At 40.6% G+C, this 20,584-nt stretch overlaps 1 protein-coding gene across 4 annotated transcripts in view; it reads left to right on the top strand.

Annotated features, from left to right (window-relative positions):
* The window catches only part of trpm7 (transient receptor potential cation channel, subfamily M, member 7), an 80,690-nt gene extending 61,017 nt beyond the window's left edge, over positions 1-19,673 (top strand). For 3 of the 4 annotated variants that reach the window (XM_036564614.1, XM_036564612.1, XM_036564611.1), the window contains exons 21-41: positions 245-496; positions 1,373-1,547; positions 1,757-1,889; positions 1,979-2,163; positions 2,252-2,384; positions 3,135-3,303; positions 3,549-4,071; positions 7,038-7,120; positions 7,209-7,299; positions 8,777-8,853; positions 8,993-9,033; positions 10,185-10,210; positions 10,675-10,728; positions 10,856-10,900; positions 12,214-12,279; positions 12,391-12,674; positions 15,458-15,540; positions 15,628-15,833; positions 16,959-17,010; positions 17,102-17,208; positions 18,668-19,673. In XM_036564614.1, coding sequence (XP_036420507.1) covers positions 245-496; positions 1,373-1,547; positions 1,757-1,889; positions 1,979-2,163; positions 2,252-2,384; positions 3,135-3,303; positions 3,549-4,071; positions 7,038-7,120; positions 7,209-7,299; positions 8,777-8,853; positions 8,993-9,033; positions 10,185-10,210; positions 10,675-10,728; positions 10,856-10,900; positions 12,214-12,279; positions 12,391-12,674; positions 15,458-15,540; positions 15,628-15,833; positions 16,959-17,010; positions 17,102-17,208; positions 18,668-18,801 — 2,919 coding nt within the window. In that variant the 3' untranslated portion in view covers positions 18,802-19,673. The remainder of the gene's footprint in view (positions 1-244; positions 497-1,372; positions 1,548-1,756; positions 1,890-1,978; positions 2,164-2,251; positions 2,385-3,134; positions 3,304-3,548; positions 4,072-7,037; positions 7,121-7,208; positions 7,300-8,776; positions 8,854-8,992; positions 9,034-10,184; positions 10,211-10,674; positions 10,729-10,855; positions 10,901-12,213; positions 12,280-12,390; positions 12,675-15,457; positions 15,541-15,627; positions 15,834-16,958; positions 17,011-17,101; positions 17,209-18,667) is intronic. The other variant, XM_036564613.1, reaches the window with a different exon arrangement.
* Positions 19,674-20,584: the final 911 nt, after the last annotated feature.

Below are 20,584 nucleotides of genomic sequence, written 5' to 3'. Positions count from 1 at the left end.
AAGTGGTTAAGATGTAAGCAGAGTTGTTCAGAGTGGTTTGGTGTGAAACGCTCTGTTCTAGAGAAACTTAAACGAAAAATTGTTCACAGTGGTGGTCATAGAAACCAGACGTCCACCTGTAACAGCTCCATCAGAAAAGTTATTACATTAAATGGTTATGAATACACTGCCAGTTATTAGAAAGTTTATAAGTTTATAAGTTATTAGAGTTTTTAATTGAACATCTGCCTTTCTTTCTGTCCAGATGTTTATGTCTGAAGGTGGGAAGATAAGCCAAAAGATCAAAGTGTGGTTCAGCGATTATTTCAACATCTCTGACTTCATTGCCATTGTCATGTTTGTGGTCGGGTTCGGGTTGCGGTTCGGTTCTGACAAGGTCTTCACCGCTGGTAGATTAGTGTACTGCCTGAACATCATATTCTGGTATGTGCGTCTCCTCGACATCCTCGCCGTCAATCAACAGGCTGGACCTTATGTCATGATGATCGGCAAGATGGTGAGTGAAAAGATTAAGAATGTTTCCCTCTGAACTCCACATTCCACAATCCAGCCTCTCTTCTATTTATAAATCTCAGTGTTTCTGGACTAATGATTAAATCAGGATAAAATGGACATTAATAGTAATAAATACTTTGGCTGATATTTATTAGAAGCCATTTACTTGAATATATTATTCTACGTATAATAGACCCATGTAAACATTTGGATTCACTTACTTTTTGTTATTTTTTTGTTATAATAAATGATAATACTATGCTGCAAATATCTCTTTGTAGTAATTTCTTGTCTTGAGATTTGATCACCACTTTTGAAATCCAAGGTATTCTGAATATGGATTTTAATTAAACTTTTTTCTAGATATTAACTTTATTAGAATGCAGTTCTGGATATTAATTTATTAGAACTTAATTCTGGACATCAATTTTAGCATAATTTCATTCTACATATAATTTTTTTCATTATTTCATTGTGGATATTAATTTTATTACAATTTCATTCTACATATTAACTTTATTAAATTTCATTCTGGATATTCATTTTTATCATAATTTCATTGTGAATGTTAATTTTATTAGAATTTTATTCTGGATATTAAATGTATTAACTTTAACTCTGCGTATTAATAATATTAGAATTTCATTCTGAATCATAATTTTATTATAATATCATTCTGTGTATTCATTTAATTAGAATTTTATTCTGGATTTTCATTTTATTATAACTTCTGCATATTATTTCATTATTATTATTCTATTATTATTCTTTCAATCTATTATTGTATTATAATTCTGTATATTTTATTTTTTCACAAGTAATTATTCCAGAGTTATTGATTGGCTCTGTGTGTGTGTGTGTGTGTGTGTGTCTGCAGGTGGCGAATATGTTTTATATCGTGGTGATCATGTTTGTGGTGTTGGTGACGTATGGAGTTCCTCGTAAAGCGATCCTATACCCCAACTCGGACGCCGAGTGGTCTCTGATCAACGACGTGGTCTTCCAGCCCTACTGGATGATGTACGGGGAGGTGTACGCCTATGAGATTGACGGTATGGTTAAGAATCATTTGCATAAATCAGCCTTAAAGGCAACTGTGAGGGATGAAGAAAGGCTGAAATCATATAGAAATTAATTCTGGCTGTTTTTGGTGCATAAAATTGTAAAACCGGCCCTTTAATAACAACTCTGCTTAGGAAACGCAGTGTTGTGTTGATGTGGTTTCCACTCATCTCCCTGTGCTTGTGCTTGTTCTCCGCAGTGTGTTCGAACTCCAGTGAGGAACACGTGCAGCCGCTATGTGCAACAGGGGTGTGGCTAACCCCGGCCCTGCAGGCCGTCTACCTCTTTATCCAGTACATCCTGATGGTCAACCTGCTCATTGCCTTCTTCAAGTGAGCATCTCCAGAACGCACGTTCACATACGTACACTTTAGTTTGTTTGCATTAAACATGACATGATGTGTTTGTGTGTGTTCCTCAGTAACGTGTACCTGCAGGTGATGTCCATGTCTAACCTGGTGTGGAAGTATCAGCGTTATCACTTCATCATGGCGTACCACGACAAGCCCGTGCTTCCTCCTCCCCTTATCATCTTCTGCCACATCGCCTCGTTCGTCAACTTCCTCTGCAAACGCAGGAAAAAGGACAGCAGTGCTTACGGACCAAGTACGACACACACTCCTCTCACACACCCACACACATATCAGCATTTCACAATCACACACTCACTCTCTCTCTCCCCGTCCTCCTGCAGAGCTCTTCCTGACGGAGGAGGACCAGAAGAAGCTTCACGATTTCGAGGAGCAATGTGTGGAGACGTATTTCCATGAGAAAGATGACAAATTTCACTCTGGGAGTGATGAGAGAATCAGGCTTACCTCAGACCGGTCAGCATCATTAATGCCAAACAATGACTTTATACTGCTAAACACCTTTTTACAGCAACTTTACACCAATAAACTCCTCTGTACAGCAACTGTACACCACTAAATGTCTCTGTACAGCTACGTTACACCACTAAACACCTCTGTACAGCAGCTTTACACAGCTAAACATCTCTGCACAGCAACTTCACACCACTGAACACCTTCGTAAAGCAACTGTACACCACCTCGATACAGCAAGGTTTCACAGCTAAACATCTTTGGACTGGATCAACTTTTTGCAGCACTAAACACCTCTGTACAGCAACTTCACACCACTAAATAGCTCTGCACAGTGACTTTACACCACTAAACACCTATTTACAGCAATTGTACATTGCTGAACACCAATAACTTTACACCACTAGACATTATAGCAATTTTACTGCTCTACACCAACTGGACACCACTAAACATTTCTCTTTGGCAATTTTATGCAACTGAACACCTCTCTACACCAACTTTACATACCTAAGCACCATCCTACATCACTGAACACCACTCTACACTGACTGTACACACCTAAACACCATCCTACATCACTAAACACCACTCTACACCAACTTTACACCACTGAAAAGTTCTCTCTGGCTACTCCGCACTACTGTGCTGCAGCAACTCTACACACTTAAACCTTACTCCAAAGCAACTTTACATTACTAATTAACTTTACACCTTACAGTTGCTTATGTTATCTGTCTTTGTTTTTTGCAGAGTGGAGACAATGAGCATCCAGCTGAAAGAAGTCGGGAACAGGGTAAATTTTATAAAGCGTTCTCTGCACTCCCTGGACTCTCAGATCGGTCACCTGCAGGACCTTTCAGCACTGACTGTGGACACTTTGAAGGCTCTGACTGCTCAAAGAGCCTCTGAGGCCAGCAAGGTGGGCTTCAGTCGATTGTGTGTGGTACTTTTTAGTTATACATGTATAGAAAACCAGAGTCACTAAGCAAAAACAGTGTCATGACAGCTGAGTGTTTCACTGTCTTTGCTCACCTGATGGCATATATTAAAAAAAAAATGGACAAATCGACTGAATTGAAAAAAACGGAGCTGAAATATTAACTGAAACATTTAAACTAGTATTTCACTTTATTTCTTTGCCTGTCTGTCTGTCTGTCTGTCTAGGTGCACAACGAGATCACACGTGAACTTAGCTTGTCTAAGAACCTCGTGCCCGGCCCTGCGGACTCCAAAGCGTCCGTGCTGGTTCAGCGCAGCGTTTACCCGCCGCCGGCCAACATGGCTGACTCCCTGTTTGGGGGCAGAGCTGAGGAGGGGGTGCGTTTGAGGGCGGAGCTTGTTCTGAGTCCAGAAAGGCCGGAGCTCAGCCCCCTGAGCCCGGAGAGGAGGCCACTTTTCACACCGGAGGCTGGATCCTCCGGCAGTGCCTTACCACACACTCACGCACACATGCACGCGCACACACACTCTCACGCACACGCACGGGCTCCCAGCGCCAGCCGTCCGGACGAAGCCAGCATCAGCAGCCTGCCCGGTGCTCCTGCTGCTGCGGCCACCTTCTTCGTCAGCAGCACCCCCACCCAGCCCAGCGGCGCACACACACTCACACACACCGCACAGACACACATTCCCACGCAGACGGAGCAGCCGCACACGCCCGCCAGCGTGGAATTCGGGGCCTTTGTGGGTGAGTATGATGAAGATAAAGAAGATAACGATGATGCTGGTGAAAGTGGAGAGAAAGAAGTGTCCTGTGCAAAACCCAGTGTTACTGTAGCTGGTGAGGAAGACAAACATGATGATGATGATGATGATGATGATGAGAGCTTTAGAGGAGCGTGCTGTTTGTATCCCACTGTTGTGGTCATACATGAGCCAGTGTGTGAGCGTGAGTGTTATATAAATCCAGCCTTCACTGATGATGAGGAAGGTTCAGTAGAACGTGGAGGAGCCCCTGCATTCTCCCCCAGGAAACCCCATAGAGCACCCCCCCGACTCAGGCGCTCACAGCCCTGTAAGGCGGTGCTACACAGGCTTAGAGCCCGAAACGGAGCCAGAGGTTTGCTTTCAGCACCACCTTTGACCTCCCCCTGACCCCGGGCGTCTCAGGAGTGGTTTTCAAACTTCTTTCCAGGAGAACCTTGTTATAGTAAAGGCTTTTAGTGAAGAAGGGAAAACATAGCGATCAGTAAATGACCACGTGAAAATGCATTAGAATTATCACTGGTAATTTGCTATATGATTATACATACACTAGATGTCCAAAAGTATCCATTAATACTTTTGGGATGAGTTGGAGTGACCCAGAACTGATCATCCAGTACCTGACGTCACTAATGCTCAATCAAATCCTCACAGCAGTGTTCCAACATCTAGAACCCTACCCTTTTACTGCAGCACAGACTCACAATTCATTTCACCTTAACATTTCAGAAGAAACTCTACAGACTTTTGGACATACAGTGTATTTTCTATATATATAAAAGTACTGAGAGAGTAATGTAACTAAGAATGTAGCTGCTTAATGATGATTCTTCACAGGGCATTTTTCCACTGCACATTCAAAAACAAGAACTGGCCCAAACAAGGACAACTGGAACTTATGGTTCTAGTCCTAGGTCAGTGGCCGTGGTTAAAAATGTAAATTTTTTTTGATAATTTTATGCCATTCTAAAAAGTCTAATTTGGCTACTTAAATACCTAGCTTAATTTATTATATTGTCTACAAAAATTGTCTGCATTCACAAGCAAAGTTTATATTTTTCTCTGTCAGTTGAGTCCCTCTATTTTATTTTGTACAACCTGGTGTATTAAGAAGCCAAGCTTTATTTACGTTTTACTGACCCCTTTGTTTTAAATACAGGGCATCAAAGCCATATCATGCTTATTTTTTACAAAAAATGTCAAATATACTGTTTTTGTTGCAAGGACTCAATTATAAAAATTACATGCAAAAACACTTGTCCTTCAGAGGCTACCATAAATGGTAAGAGCGTGAGCTTTCTAATTAGCTTATGTGACCGTAACAAACTCTGCACAAAATGATAATTCACATAATATCAACATAGTGTCAAAACAATGATGTTGTAGTTTACTAGTTTTCTAGTTACTGGTATTGAAACAGTGTTTGACGTCTTTTTGCTCAGCTGGAAGAGTAATAAAATAGCTAAATTATTGTTTGCTTCAGGTACAAGTGTTAGCAAACACAGTGGAGAACACCCTCGAGTACAGTTAGGTCCTGTTGGTACCAGTCTTGAGTACCAAAACTATAAAAGTGGACCTTTCAGTGGTTTTCAGTACTTTGTGCAGTGGAAAAAATACCTTTAGTGTTTTCTGCATAATTAAGTGGTTAAGATGTAAACAGAGTCATTCAGAGTGGTTTGGTGTGAAACGCTCCGTTCTAGAGAAACATACCGAGTCAGAATTCACAGTGGTGGTGATTGGAACAAGACATCCACCTCTAAAAGCTCCCTCACAGAAAGTTACTACATGTAATGGTTATGAATTCACTGCCTGGTGTCTGGGACGTTGTTTTATGATATTTCTGAAAAGATTTTGTGCTTAAAATCCATTCATGGTGGAGGGATACATGCAGGGTGCTGTAAGGCAAAATAGTCTCCAGAGAAAACGAGATTTTCCACTATTTTCCCATCATCAACATTCCATATAAAACTCAGAAGACATGTGTTACGATCACTGGTGGTTTTGGATAATAAATAAAATGTCTATATTTGTATTGTAGTCATGGCGACCCCTGGTTCCTATCACCACCACTGTAAAGACATCTCAACCGTTTCACACCAAACCACTCTGAATCACTCGGTGTACATTTCACACACTGAATTACAGGGAAAAAAGGTGGGATTCCTGTTAAATTTAAATGTAACAGTGAAAAATTCTCATTTTCAGTGTGTTTAAATGCAGGAGAGCTTTATCAGCAGCACCTACACATTAGACTGATAATGTCAAGTATCAGCTGCAGAATCTGAGCCCACGTTTGAAAACCTGAGATCGCTCCTGTGTTGGGGTGTGTTGTTATACTGGGTGTGTTGTGAAGGTGTGTTGTGAGGTACTCAGGTTGTATTGAAGCTGTTATTGATCGGTATTGACTGGAAGAGTCTGAAATCAGTTGTGGTGGGTAGAGGGATGGACGTGTGTGTGTATATGTGTGTTGGGTGGAGTCTGGAGATGGATAGTGATGATGGTGTAATAAGACGGTGTGATTATTGTTTTCTTCATCCATTTTTTTCTAATCATTTGTGCTCCAGTCCAGAGCTGCATCACACAATTAAATCGATAGTTTTGCAAGAACTCTTCATTTATCTAGGCCCCTAAATTCAATTAGCCCCCCACCGCCTTACCCCAAATGTAACCAATCAGCCAAGTGTCTGAAGTGTGTTCTTTCAGTGTTTGCACTAAAGCTGCAAGGCTAATGTAGTGCTGCTAATCCCTTTAGACCCTTAGAACACGAACTGAATGAATTGAAATAAGAAAAATTCGGTTTTCTGTGATACTGGCCCTTTAAGTCCTGGGGAATTTCCAGAGAGCAGTGACAGAAGCCGCTGGACCAAGCTTTGTCCTGGAGCACAGTGCAGTGTTGTGTTTGTAAAATGTTGTGTTTGCGTTCTGCTAATACTCTTTTTCCACGGAAAGGTCACAAGGATGAGGCTGAAGGTCAGAGGTCGTTTCCTGAAGAGAGTTCTGCGGGCTGCCGGCAGCTCAGTCCAAGCAGAAAGGTCAGTCTCAGCGTTTTAACTTCAGAAAGTGGGTCAGAAGAGCAGTGCTGATGACCTTTGACCTGTTTTTACCTGTGTGTTGATGCAGGACCAAGAAGAGAGTCACATGCGGACGGTGAACTCATACGCTGGCTTCACCGAACTGGACAGAAGCCCAGCCTTCTTCCACCCGGAGACCAGTACGGACACACTTGCACTCTGCTCTCTCCACAGTGCAGTAATTACATTACTGAACACAATAGTAGAGCGCAATTCAAGAGGATTATTTTATTTTTTCCTACAAATCTAATTCTGCTGTGGAGCCGCAACAGAGCAGTAAAACAGCCGCATGTTGCCGACCCCTGGGGTAGAGCATAACACACACTGTAGTATAATAATTACCGCAATTACTGCAGAGACAAAACTAAAGCAAAGAGCTTCTTTAATGTTGTTAGTCTCTTCTGCCACCGAAATTTAGTCCCCTTTAGCATTATGGAGACATAAAACTCAGTATCAGGTTGAGCTCAGCTTTGTCACTGTTTTCCAGATGAAGCTGAATGTTCTGTTGGTTTCTGGCTGATTCTGGTTTGTTCAGCTATTCAGTCAGAGCTCGCTCAGGATCAGCGAGTGGTTCAGAATGTGATGTAGTCCTATGGTCACTCCCTCCTTCACAGTCTGATGGGCTGCAGGTCAAACTGTATCTTAGAATAGTTATCTAATGTGATCATTTTCTATAAATAACGGTTAGCTGCAGCGTCACTACTTAGTGGAGTAATGCAGCATAGGTGGAACGCTTCTCAACCAATCAGATTTTGCCGTCAGAACTGACTGTTGTTAAACAGTTATTAATTTCCCATTATTTTCCAGGTATTCATTTTCTGCATTTCATAATCTTATCATATTATTGTAGCTAATTGATTATTATTATTATAATTTTTTAATTATTATCTATCATGATTGTAAGTACTGGGAGTGTGAATCTGCAAACGCCTCATGATATGATATTATCATGCTACTTAAGTCACAATAAGATTACTGTGATTTAAAAATACTGTGATATGCACTGAGTACTGCGCTAACACACATTGCAATTTATTACCTTTTTTTCAGCTAGGAATTTTGTCTCCAAAGGAAAACTGTCAACGTCTGACAGTTCTTTCATCTAATAAGATAAAATTTTCAGTCTGTTCATCTCACTTCAGTCATTTCTATTGCAGCAAAATGGAACAGTCTATCATAAAAACCTATCATAAAAACCTTACATTTATATAATACAGTTGATGCTTGGCATCCGTGTATCGATACAGTATTGCCACATAAAATATTGCAATACTACGCAGTATTAATTCCGCCCCCCCCCCACCCTTAATGAGTAGTAAAGTTTTTATCCCTCATATAGTAGAATTAATGTCTGATATGATATGCTATTATTTTTAATGTATTTATTTTGAAATACTGTAATTGGTTGTTTGCACACTTTTTATACTGTAAATTATTACAGTAATAAGTGTAACCTAAATACACTAAACAGTATAAGTTGCTTTAGTAACAGATAAACTGGGTTGAGTAAGGTCTCTTACTTTTAATTAAGAGTATTATAATCAGTTTACTAAAGTGTGTGTGTGTGTGTGTGTGTGTGTGTGTGTGTGTGTGTGTGTGTGTGTATGTGTATGTAAGGTCTGAATAAGCGGGAGAAGAGTCGAGTGTCAGCGGAGGACGTGTTCCATGAAGACCCGCGAGCAGCGCTGCTAATGGTTAGTCTCACACACATTAACATACCATGTGCGGTAACCTATAACAAATAACAGCATAAAATAAATTTAATCACTCTGAATTCGGGGCTTATTGTGTGTAAGTTTGCTCTGTGTTGGTGACGGTGTGTTTCCTGTGTAGGAGAGAGCTCAGGGGAAATCAGCGCAGGCCAGCAGCAGCCTGTGAGTATACATTATTGATACAGTATTGATGAACATCTGCAGTATTTTTAATAATTTTTTAGTCTGGTATTGAGGAACAGACACAGCACTGTGTGCCAGAGTTAGCTAGCAAAACCTCTTTTTGAAATGATCATAATCACCACTTTCTTTGTTCTGAGACCTCCCCCTGACTGTGATTGGTCCTAATCGCCACCTCGTTTATTCTGAGACCTCCCCCTGACTGTGATTGGTCCTAATTGGTGCCTCGTTTGTTCAGAGACCTCCCCCTGACTGTGATTGGTCTGTCCTGAGACCTCCCTCTTACTGCTATTGGTCCTAATCGCCGTTTCATTTGTTCCGAGACCTCCCCCTGACTTGATTGGTCCTAATCACCGCCTCGTTTGTTCTGAGACCTTACCCTGACTGTGATTGGTCTGTCCTGAGACCTCCCCTTGACTGCTATTGGTCCTAATCGCCGTCTCATTTGTTCTGAGACTTCCCCCTGACTGCTATTGGTCCTAATCGCCGCCTCGTTTGTTCTGAGACCTCCCCCTGACTGTGATCGGTCTGTCCTGAGACCTCCCCCTGACTGCTGTTGGTCTTAATCGCCGTCTCGTTTGTTTTGAGACCTCCCCCTGACTGCGATTGGTCCTAATCACCGCCTCGTTTGTTTTGAGAGCTCCCCCTGACTGTGATTGGTCTGTCCTGAGACCCGAGATTGGTCCTAATCGCCGCCTCGTTTATTGTGAGACCTCCCCCTGACTGTAATTAGTCCTAATCACTGCCTCTTTGTTCTAAGACTGTGACTTTGTTCTAGCCTCTAGCAGCACAGTTTTTTTTTTTTTATATATACTTACTACAGAGTGTTTGGCGCTCAAAGTATACTTCCAGCTTTAAAACTGAGCATTAAGTCCATGTGATTTTAATTATTGTTTATTACAGATATTGAATGATGTGAAAATATTACAGTAGTGTTTTTAGCAGATCACTGAGCCCTACTAACAAAAGTGCGTCTGTGTGGAAGGGAGCATAGTCTGTGCAGGTGTGTGTGTGTGTGTGTGTGTGTGTGTGTGTGTGTGTGTGTGTGTGGGGGTGGTTGTATAAGTTGGTAGGCGAGTGTGTCAGGACAGAGTTCACTTCTTACGTGACTGAATCTGTGTCCTTTTTTCTAGAAGCCCAGGAGAGGATACCAGTAATGGTGAGTATGGATGAATCAAATAGTCATGAAAGTCCGATTAAAATGATCAGTATATTAAGCATTTTCATAATTAATTAGCTGCTCACTATTGTTAAAACATTGTTAACACTGTACTGTGAGCATGAGCACACTTGTCCTTACCTGTTTGTACCTGTCCTTACCTGTCTATGCCTGTGTGTACCTGTGCTTACCTGTCTATGCCTGTGTGTACCTGTTCTTACCTGTCTATGCCTGTGTGTACCTGTTCTTACCTGTCTATGCCTGTGTGTACCCATCCTCACCTGTCCGTACCTTTCTGTATCTGTCCATACTTGTCTGTACCTGTCCTCATCTGTCTGTACCTGTTTTTACCTCACGTTCACCTACCAGCACACTGTTGTATAACACTGCCCTGCCCTTAGCCTGACCACACCGTGTGTGTGTGTGTGTGTGTGTGTGTGTGTGTGTGTGTGTGTGTGTTTCAGCTTCCACAGGCCTTTACTCAGCCAGACATACTCACCTGGGTGGGCGTAAAGACTGTAAGTGCGCCCCCCTGCTGGCTGCCTCTACTGTTTTATTATTGGATCACTAACTGTTCCCTCTTTGGGCTTCCTGACCGATCAATAATCAGAATCTTTCTGTTTATTTCTCTCTCTGTCCCTGCAGCGATTGGTTCTCCCTTTAAGCCCATGGAGGGCTATCAGTATTCTGGTAAGTTTGCTGCTCACCTCCGCTGTTTGATCTCAGAAGGTGACGGTAGAATCAGCTTGTGAGGTCAAACGTAACGACCCCGATGCTGCGTTTATATGTTGACTGTTTTCAGTTGACTGCAAACCAGATGCTGGATTCACGAAAGTGTCTTAAGAAAGAGCTTTCAAAGGTTCTTAAGACAAACACTATAATGGACCTGTTGCATTTTACATCTTCCCATAAACAACACAAGATACATTTTGAATGTTTTTGATATTTCAGTTATTTAGTTTAATCATTCAGAGGAGCAAAATGGAGGAAAAACATCAAACCAAGCGTTTAAAAAATTCAGCAAACAAGATCTAGAGGTGATAGTGGAAGAAACAGCCAACAGGAAAAAATCCTCCTTAGAAAATATGATAATTGTGCGGTGACGGCGGAAAGAGAGAGTCGAGGATGAGGGGCAGCAGAGGCAGCGCTGAGTCGGATGAATTTAGATTCTCACCTCGTAAACTCTCACAGACGGAGATGAGTGAGAGTTTGTCATAAGATTAAGAAACATTTAAGAACAGAACGTTTTCAAGAATAACACTTGTTCTTACAATTATTCTTAAGAAAGGAGTTAAGAAAATTCTTAAGAAGTTATTTTAAGAACTTTTTTTTAACATTTTCTTTCTAAAGACACTGAATGTGAATCTGGCCCGTGATATTTAATTGTTTTCAGTGGAGCAGCGACGGGAAAAGTTAGCATAACTTTTCATGAAGAGTTCAGTTTTTCCAACTTCAGCCATCGATCACAAGATTGGACTAAACCAGAAGTTGATTGTTGTGAGAATATAGAACAGTACAGAATGTCCTCCTGCCTTTCTCCTCTGGGGTCCACGAACTCACCCGCACGTAAAATTCTCTGTTTCTATACGTGTTTCTGTATCTTTTGTGATGATCCAGCACAGAAATCCAGTTCAAACATTTCCTGAATCTGTAGAGTCGCCCTTTCCATTTCGTCTTATCACGAGATCATACATGACTCGCATCCGGAGTTATGAGGCTATGAAGAGGGGCTAAATTCATCATGTTATATGAAGAGCCTTTAAATGAGAATTTAAGAAGATATGAACAAATCGAGAACATGACCTCAGACCCCAGAAGGTTATATAAATTGACACTGCTAAAGGTCTCCTCTGATAATGATCCATTTTCATAACTGCATGCCACTGTTGTTTTTATTGACTTTAACATGCAAATGCAGCATAACTTTTGTCGTCCAGCCGACTGTCCAGTTCTCATGTTAATTGTGTTTGTGTGTGTATTAATGTTGTGTGTTTGTGTGTTAGCGGTGGAGCGCAATAACCTGATGCGGTTGTCCCAGAGCATTCCATTCACCCCAGTGCCTCCTAGAGGTAAGACTGAGTATTGCCTTCTCTTCCCTGCTTTCTCCCTGATGTAACCTATTTTGTGTGGTATTGAATTCAGCGGCTATGATTGGTGTTCACTGTGTGTTTTTCATGCAGGAGAGCCGGTGACGGTGTACCGTCTGGAGGAAAGCTCCCCCAATAACATCAACAACAGCATGTCGTCATGGACACAGCGCGGCCTGTGCGCTAAAATCGAGTTCCTGAGTAAAGAGGAAATGGGTGGCGGCCTACGGAGGGCGCTAAAGGTGCTGTGCACGTGGTCGGAGTACGACATCCTCAAACCGGGACACCTGTACATCGTCAAATCCTTCCTGCCTGAGGTGGTGAACACCTGGCAGAGTGTTTATAAGGAGGACACTGTACTGCACCTGTGTCTGCGGGTGAGATGCACACACACACTCACACTACAGAGTGCTCAAAAAGTCTTAAATTATTTAAAATTGTAAAATTAAAAGTGGATCATATGAACATTACAGAGCACTTTTTAAATGAAACAGTAGAAGCCATATCGCCCCCTACACTTCCTGTAGTGCATTACAGTCTGTCAGAATTACTGTGTGGATCATATGAACATTATAGAGCGCTTTTGTTTTTTTTTAAGTAAACGTGTTAACAATAAAAATCTACATCAGAATTTATAAGCACAGGTACACTTTTCATGGTCCTTGAATTTTTGGGCTAATCATTGCAGCAACACGAGCACACAGAGGCACACACACCCATAGAGACTGAGATGCGAGTGTGAGTTTGAGGGGATGTTATTGTACCGGTGGATATAAATCTTTCCACGTTTTATTCACTGCTTTCCTTCCTTCCTCATTCATTCCGCATGAGGACAATATTCCACATTAACTATTGTTATGGCCTACCTGTGTGTGTGTGTGTGTGTGTGTGTGTGTGTGTGTGTGTGTGTTTGTGTGTGAGGGAGGGTGTAGTATTTTCCCAGAAGAGGGGGGGTTCTCACTCATATTCTCATATTTAGATGGAAGGAAGCTCCGCCCTCCAGAGTTTACTGTAATAAACTGCATGTTCTCCGTCTCAGAGACGTTTCTATTACTTTGTTTCTGCTGCTGTTCCTGAAACACTGATTTGTTGTGCAGCTGTTTGGTGTCTGAAGTTTAATTCTAGTTTTGTTCTGGAGCTGCGAGGCTAATTAAGGCTTGATTATGTGGTTTCTAACACTGTATTATGTTGCATTTATAGATAACAGAGTCATACAGTGTCAGAAACCACGTTATCAGGCTCATTAGAGATACTGAACAATTCTACAGGCTCTAAGGAAAGTGTTTGATAATTTAGGCACTATGTTAATAGGTTACGCTGTAACCTGTTATCTGTCTGCATCGGCCTTGTAGCTCCAGTGCTAAAACTAAAGAAACTTTTCACCAAACACGTCTTGGCTGATTGACTACGTTTGGAGTAGGAGGGTAAACTCGGGTCATTTTTGGGCAAATTAATGTTTTAATAGACCTCTGAAGTTGTGTCTGTGTCTGTAATCACCATCTGTAGCTGTTTTTCTCTGCATTTTCAGAGGATGCCACTAGGGCTGCACAATATTGATATAAAATGCGATATTCGATAAAGTTGTCTATCATGATGATGATATTAGAAGTGATAAATTACTAATAAAATAATGTGTCTCTGGCTGGATGTAATGCAAGTGCAGACATTTTTTGGGATGTGTCCGCAGAAATCTAACTAACCACTGTTTAAACGCCTCTTTAAACAGATATAAAGTACAAAATTACAAAAGCACCATTTACTATTATGCAAAATAACAAGAAATGAAATACTGACAACTATTTGCATCAAAACTGAGAGCAGAGCTTTTTCTATAAAGACTACAAAACCAAATAAATATGTATTTTTAAATAGGCACACAAGAAAAAATACATATTCTTATTTCACCTATGAAATATTAATAATAATAGAATCAACTCAGTGCTTTACAGAAAAATAAAACAAAATTCATAAAACCACGTCTAAAAAGAGTCCTAAGATTCTTCTTAAAAGATCCAGAAATTCTAAAACAAAGCAAAATTAATTCATTAAAACATCTAAAAAGAAAAGTCTTAAGATTCTTCTTAAGAGATACAGAATTACTTCAGACAAAAAAATTAGTAATTTATAAAAACAGGTCTGAAAAGAAAAGTCATAAGATTCTTTTTAAAAAGAGAAAAGGATCCAGAATTTCTCAGAGACTCAGGAATCCTGTTCCATAATCGTGGACCAATACAGTAAAAGCACGGTTATTAAATATTGTGATGTCAGTCACGTCAGGTTGTATTGTGTTTAAAAATAACATTTTGCTTTTGGTTGAATGCAGTTTGGCACAGTGTTCTTAGTTGGTGCGAGTCTCTTATTTTGAAGGACTCTGGAGCGCCTAAGGTAGCAAGCTTCAGTAGCCAAGCTTACTAGCAGAAAACAGTAGAGCCTGAGCAGCCTGTGTGCTTCATGTTTCCCCATTACTGCAGCTGTTTTAGCTGAATTTCCATTAAAGCTGAGTTATGGGACATTTTATGGTCTCAGTTGTGTTTTGAGTTGAATCTTTTCTCCCGCTCTCCCCCGCAACTGAAACATTTTGTCCCATCCGCACAGTTCCGTCAAGGAGAACTTACATCCAATATCTGTTCACAAACACATTATTCTCTGCTGAAATAACACTGCAGTCATGGTCATCAGCCTCACTGTGAGTAACTTCACCAAACGCCATTTATTCACCATTTAAATACAAAGCAGGAATTAAACCACAGAGCAGTTATTTTGGGTGTTTTGCTGGGCAGCTGTGGCCATTGGACTGAAGGCTTCACCGTCTCTGTGAGCTACAAGAATCTGTGTGTTATCATAATCAATTGCTGATGTTGCAGGTCTTTAGAATGACTTCATTCATTTTAACTGTTTTACTGTGTTATCATTTTATATTGTTTATAAATGATTTAGTGATCGTTCTACTTTATTTAGGCTGTTCATCAATTTGCGATATTTCTCTTTGTGTGCTTCGTCCCGCTTCTGCCTGCAGGGGCTGGTTACCCACCCGCTCCCGCACAACACTGAAAATTCGTTCCACACCGCAAGATATTGTGGAGGGTCCTGAAGTTCCTGACATGACGCCATCTGCGGAGCTCTGTATTAAAGCAGCTTGTGTTTGTGTTTCTCCAAACAGGAGATCCAGCAGCAGCGAGCAGCTCAGAAACTGACCTTCGCCTTTAATCAGATCAGACCCAAAACCATCCCCTATTCGCCCAGGTAACGCACACTTGTCCTGCTTTCTGCACTTTAACCTGTTCCGCTAATTTAAGCTGTTTGGTGCAGTAAAGGTGTGTCTGTGTGCAGGTTTCTGGAGGTGTTCCTGCTGTACTGTCACTCTGCTGGTCAGTGGTTTGCAATAGAGGAATGCATCACGGGCGAGTTTCGGAAGTTTAATAATAATAACGGAGACGAGATCGTCCCCACCAACCTGCTGGAGGAGACCATGCTGGCCTTTAGCCACTGGAGCTATGAGTACACACGTGGGGAACTGCTCGTACTCGACTTGCAGGGTGCGCTACACACACAGACACACACCTATTATTATTATTATTATTATTATTATTATTATTATTATTACTTGAAATTTCAAGGAAATTCAAAGGATGTGAATTGTTAATTAAGGTTTAGCCCTTAAGCCCTGAGTCCGTTAATAGTCACACAAATTATTCAGTCTGTACTATGACTTATTTAATATCTGTTACAAATATTTCATTGTCTACTATGAATTGTTCCACACAAAACAACAGCTCATTAACTGGTTAAAATTAAATCATTACTATCAGTGGTTGCTGTTAGCTCTGCTCCAGAACAGCCGAAGTTTAGACTCTGCGCTTCCTCTTGAAACACACCCCGCACTACAAAGCCCCTCCCAACGTCCCACCCACAGCAACTGATTGACTGGAGTGCTCGCAGACAGTGAAAATGCAGACAGGATTGGCAGAGTTGAAGCACCACAATGAGGAAATTCAATTGCAAATGGGCAATTGTTCCGTTTTTATGATGTCAGAGTCAGAACATTAAGACAATAAAATTGTAATGCCAACATATGAACTTTTTCCAGAAATGCAAATGCACAATTTGTCTTGAATGAATGAATTACGTCTTTAGTAATACACACTCACACTAGAAATGCAGTTTTAAATACACCGCTGAATTAGCATTTTCAAATTTGCATTTGAACTTGAAAAAAAGGAATATGCTGTCCTTTTTTTTCTGGGATTTTCTGCAGTTACACTCCTTTTTATATTTACTTCCTTCTCGTTTATCTTTTGTGGAAGATATTCCACCTCTTGAACAGCTGTAGTTTTTTCTTCATATTTCCTTCATCGGACTGATCAATGCAGACTCTGTGCCTAAACTGTAATTCACCAGATCTGTACTGCCCTCTGGTGGACTGTAGAGTTCAAACACTTCATGGTTCTAATGTCTGACAATGTCCAGCATCTGTGAATTGATAATTTGATTGTAAAAGAACTTAATTAGTTTATTAGAATTTCATAACTGTTAAAAAATGTAACTTTAACTCTTCCACAGAGCTTTTTCAGTCTGTAGTGAGAGGTGATGATCAGTGTGTTAGTGATGACGTGTCAGTCATGTGTCCTGGCTGTTTTGACCATGTTACTGTTTTCCTGCAGGAGTTGGGGAGATCCTGACTGACCCGTCTGTGATTAAAAGTGGAGAGAAAGGGTGAGAATACGAGTCATAAAATAAGATCTGTTTAGCCCTGGTTTGACGTGTATTGCTTTGTTTGTTTATGGAATATGTTGAACTGTTGCAGGTCGTATGACATGGTGTTCGGCCCAGCTAACCTTGGGGATGACGCCATCAGAAACTTCCGCACTAAACATCACTGTAACTCCTGCTGCCGCAAACTCAAACTTCCAGGTGAGAAGTTTCCTGACTGTAGTTCCTTTTATTTTCTGTGTCATATTTTTCATTTTTTAATTTGCCAAATGTTTTCAGTGGTGACAGATCTGGACTGCAGGCAGGTCAGTTTGGCACCCGGACTCTTTTAATACAGAGCCATGCTGTTCTAACACATGCAGAATGTGGTTTGGCATTGTCTTGCTGAAATAGGCAAGACCGTCCCTAAAAAAGGTCTTGGATTGCAGCATATTTTGCCAAAACATTTATGTATCATTCAGCATTATAGTGCCTTCACAGATGTGCCAGTCACCCATGCCATGTGCACTAATGCACCCCTATACCATCATGAATACTGGCATTTAAACTGTGCACTGATAACAAGCTGAGTGGTCTTTAGTCCAGAGGACACAGCGTCCATGATTTCCAAAAAGAAGTTCAAATGTTGATTTGTCAGACCACAGGACACCTTTCCACTTCCCCTCAGTCCATTTTAAATGAGCTCGGGCCCAGAGAAGGTGGCAGCATTTCTGGATCCTGTTTATATATGGTTTCTTCTTTGTGTTTTAGAGTTTTAGCTTGCTTTTGTGGATGCAGTCCCGAACTGTTTTCACAGACAGTGGTTTTCAGAAGTGTTCCTGAGCCCATGCAGTGATTTCCACTACAGAATCATGTCTGTTTTTAATGCAGTGCCACCTGAGGGCCCAAAGATAACGGCCAGCAAATACTGTTTTTTTTTGCCTTATCTTTTAATGATATGTACCATAGATGATGAAAAGTATAAGTTCTTTGCTATTTTACATTGAGAAATGTTATTCTTGAATTGTTGCACTATTTGATCGTGCAGTCTTTCACAGAGTGGTGAACCCCTCCTCATCTTTACATCTGAAAGACTCCGCCTCTCTGAGATGCATTTTTATACCCAGTCATGTTAATGACCTGTTGCCAGTTAACCACCAGGTGTTTTTTTTTTAGCATAACAACTTTTCCAGCCTTTTATTGCCCCCATCACAGCTTTTTTGGAACTTGTTGTTGGCATCAAATTCAAAATATTTTTCAAAAACAATAAAATTTCTCAGTTTCAACAGTTGATTTGTTGTGTTTGAAGCATTTGCACATCGTTGCATTTTGTTTTTTATTTACATTTTTCACAGCATTCCAACTTTTTTGGAAATGGGGTTGTGTGTGTGTGTGTGTGTGTGTGTGTATTCGTTAACACCTTAAATACATTTCAAGGTTCATTATTCAAAAACGTTTTGTTTTTATCAGCCTAATTAACTCTGTAGTAATTACCACAGAATTTACACATTAGTAGATACTTCATAATTCATAGTACACACTGAATAATTCTTAATAGACACTGAATAATTCACAGTAGATCCTGAATAATAAGCATTAACATTAATAATTGAATAATAAAGGGTTTAGTGGGTTAGTGTGTGTTTGTTCACTGTAATGAGTGTAACGTGTTTGTGTTTAGATCTGAAGAGGAACGACTACACACCGGAGAAAGTGACACTGCAGCAAGATGACCAAACTGAGGGCTCCTCCCCTTCCCCCCCAGCAGGGGGCAGCACTAAGGAACAGTGCCACTCCATGCGCTTAATGCTGTGAGAGACACACACACACACACACACACACACAGCATCTGGAAACCCATGGCGGATACTGGAAACAACCCTCCATAGAGAGAGAGCGAGCGAGCGAGAGAGCGAGAGAAAGTATGCATTTGTTTGTGTTTGTTTGAGTGTGTTTGGTTCGAGAGCAGATGTGCGTGGGGGATTGTGGGTAATTTTGATGACGTTACACTGACGATGCGGTGCCTGTTTGGACTAAACGGACAGACGCCGTGTAAAGATGCATTTCACTATGTACAAAAGCTAAATATGTTTTTAAAGAGATTTTTTTTACGTTTATATGTGGATATTTAAGCTGACTGGTACAGTCTCATCGTATTGAGATTCACATTTATCAACTGAGAAGTTGCCTTGTATAAATAAAAGCAATTTTAAGTGCATTGTACGCTAAAGTGTGCACAGGCTTTCCCCTGCAGGCCTGTCCACATCAACACTATGAGACTTTACACAGTGCAGAATGTCAACACAATCTTTTTATATGTGTACAAATCCATGTCGTCATCCACTTTATGGCATCTATACAAAGCAGAGTCTGAAATCTTGTAAAATGGGCAGATTGCAATGCAATTTTTACACCATGTGTGATTTTAATGTGTCAAAATGCTGAAACCCTGTCCACACAGACAAACATGAATTTTTAATGTTACAGAGGTACTATTGTTCTTTTTTTTGTCATTTAAATAATGTATGAAAAATTTTAATCTAGCTGTATTCTATAGATGCAAATATCTGGCACGAATAAAATGGATGAAAGTGAGAGTATTTTATCCAGGGGAATATAAGGTTATATTATTCTATTCATTTTGTACTGCATATCATTTAAACTAATAAAAAAACACAAAACCAAGACGGCTGTGCTGTGTTTGTGACCCACTCTGATCTGTACACTTCAATGTTTAATGTCTCTTATGTGTCGTTTGTTGTAGTTTTTTTTGTTTGTTTACTCAAAGCAAAGCTGTTGTTCCTTTGAGAATGTGGAGTTTAGACACAGATCACTAGGGTTTACTATTGTGAATATTAATTCCCAATACAGAAATTAAGTATCTTTATTCAGAATACAGTTACTTAATACATTTTTGGGAGAATATTTTTAGGATAAATGAACAAAAATGTGTATATCGCTGCTGTCAGAACTAAACCTCACATCTTCACAATGAGAACTTTACAGAACAAGGTAAAAAACATACTTTACTTTTTAATGTACGTCAATGGAACCAGACTTATTTCTAGGTAATTTTGGGTCATTTCTTTTGGTCCATTCATCATTAAATTAACACAATTTAAAAGGCAACAGGCATTTTCAAATGATGTCAAAAATAGTGTTGCACTGTTACCGATACTGTATCAGTATCAGCGACACTGGCACTTTGTATCGACTCAGTATCAGTATCTCTGATGGAGATATCGATGCCTATGACTGACATCACAAAGCAATTTCTGATGCGTACATATGCGCCAGTAGACAGAACTTAACACCACGTTGACGGTGTGGGGTGACAAGCAGCAGCAGTAAAAATGCAGTAATCACTTGTCCGCTGCTATGTGGTTACTTACAGTCTGAGTTAAGGTTACTGAGAGAGCAGAAGGAACCGCCGCCTTTAGCCTCAATTTATCCTTTAGCATAGCAGCCCGCTAGCCGGGCCTGTGCATCCTCTGTCGGACAGTTGTATCACTCAGCGGAGGCGTCTCACGGCCCATCGGTTCAAACAATCTAGAAAAACACTGAAAGTCCTGATACTGACAGCGTGAATGACGGTGAT

Source organism: Colossoma macropomum, unplaced genomic scaffold (assembly GCF_904425465.1).
Source record: "Colossoma macropomum unplaced genomic scaffold, Colossoma_macropomum, whole genome shotgun sequence".
NCBI classification, from domain to species: Eukaryota; Metazoa; Chordata; class Actinopteri; order Characiformes; family Serrasalmidae; genus Colossoma; species Colossoma macropomum.
The sequence above is the reverse complement of the archived record's forward strand: the minus strand, read 5'-3'. Positions and strand labels throughout refer to the sequence as shown.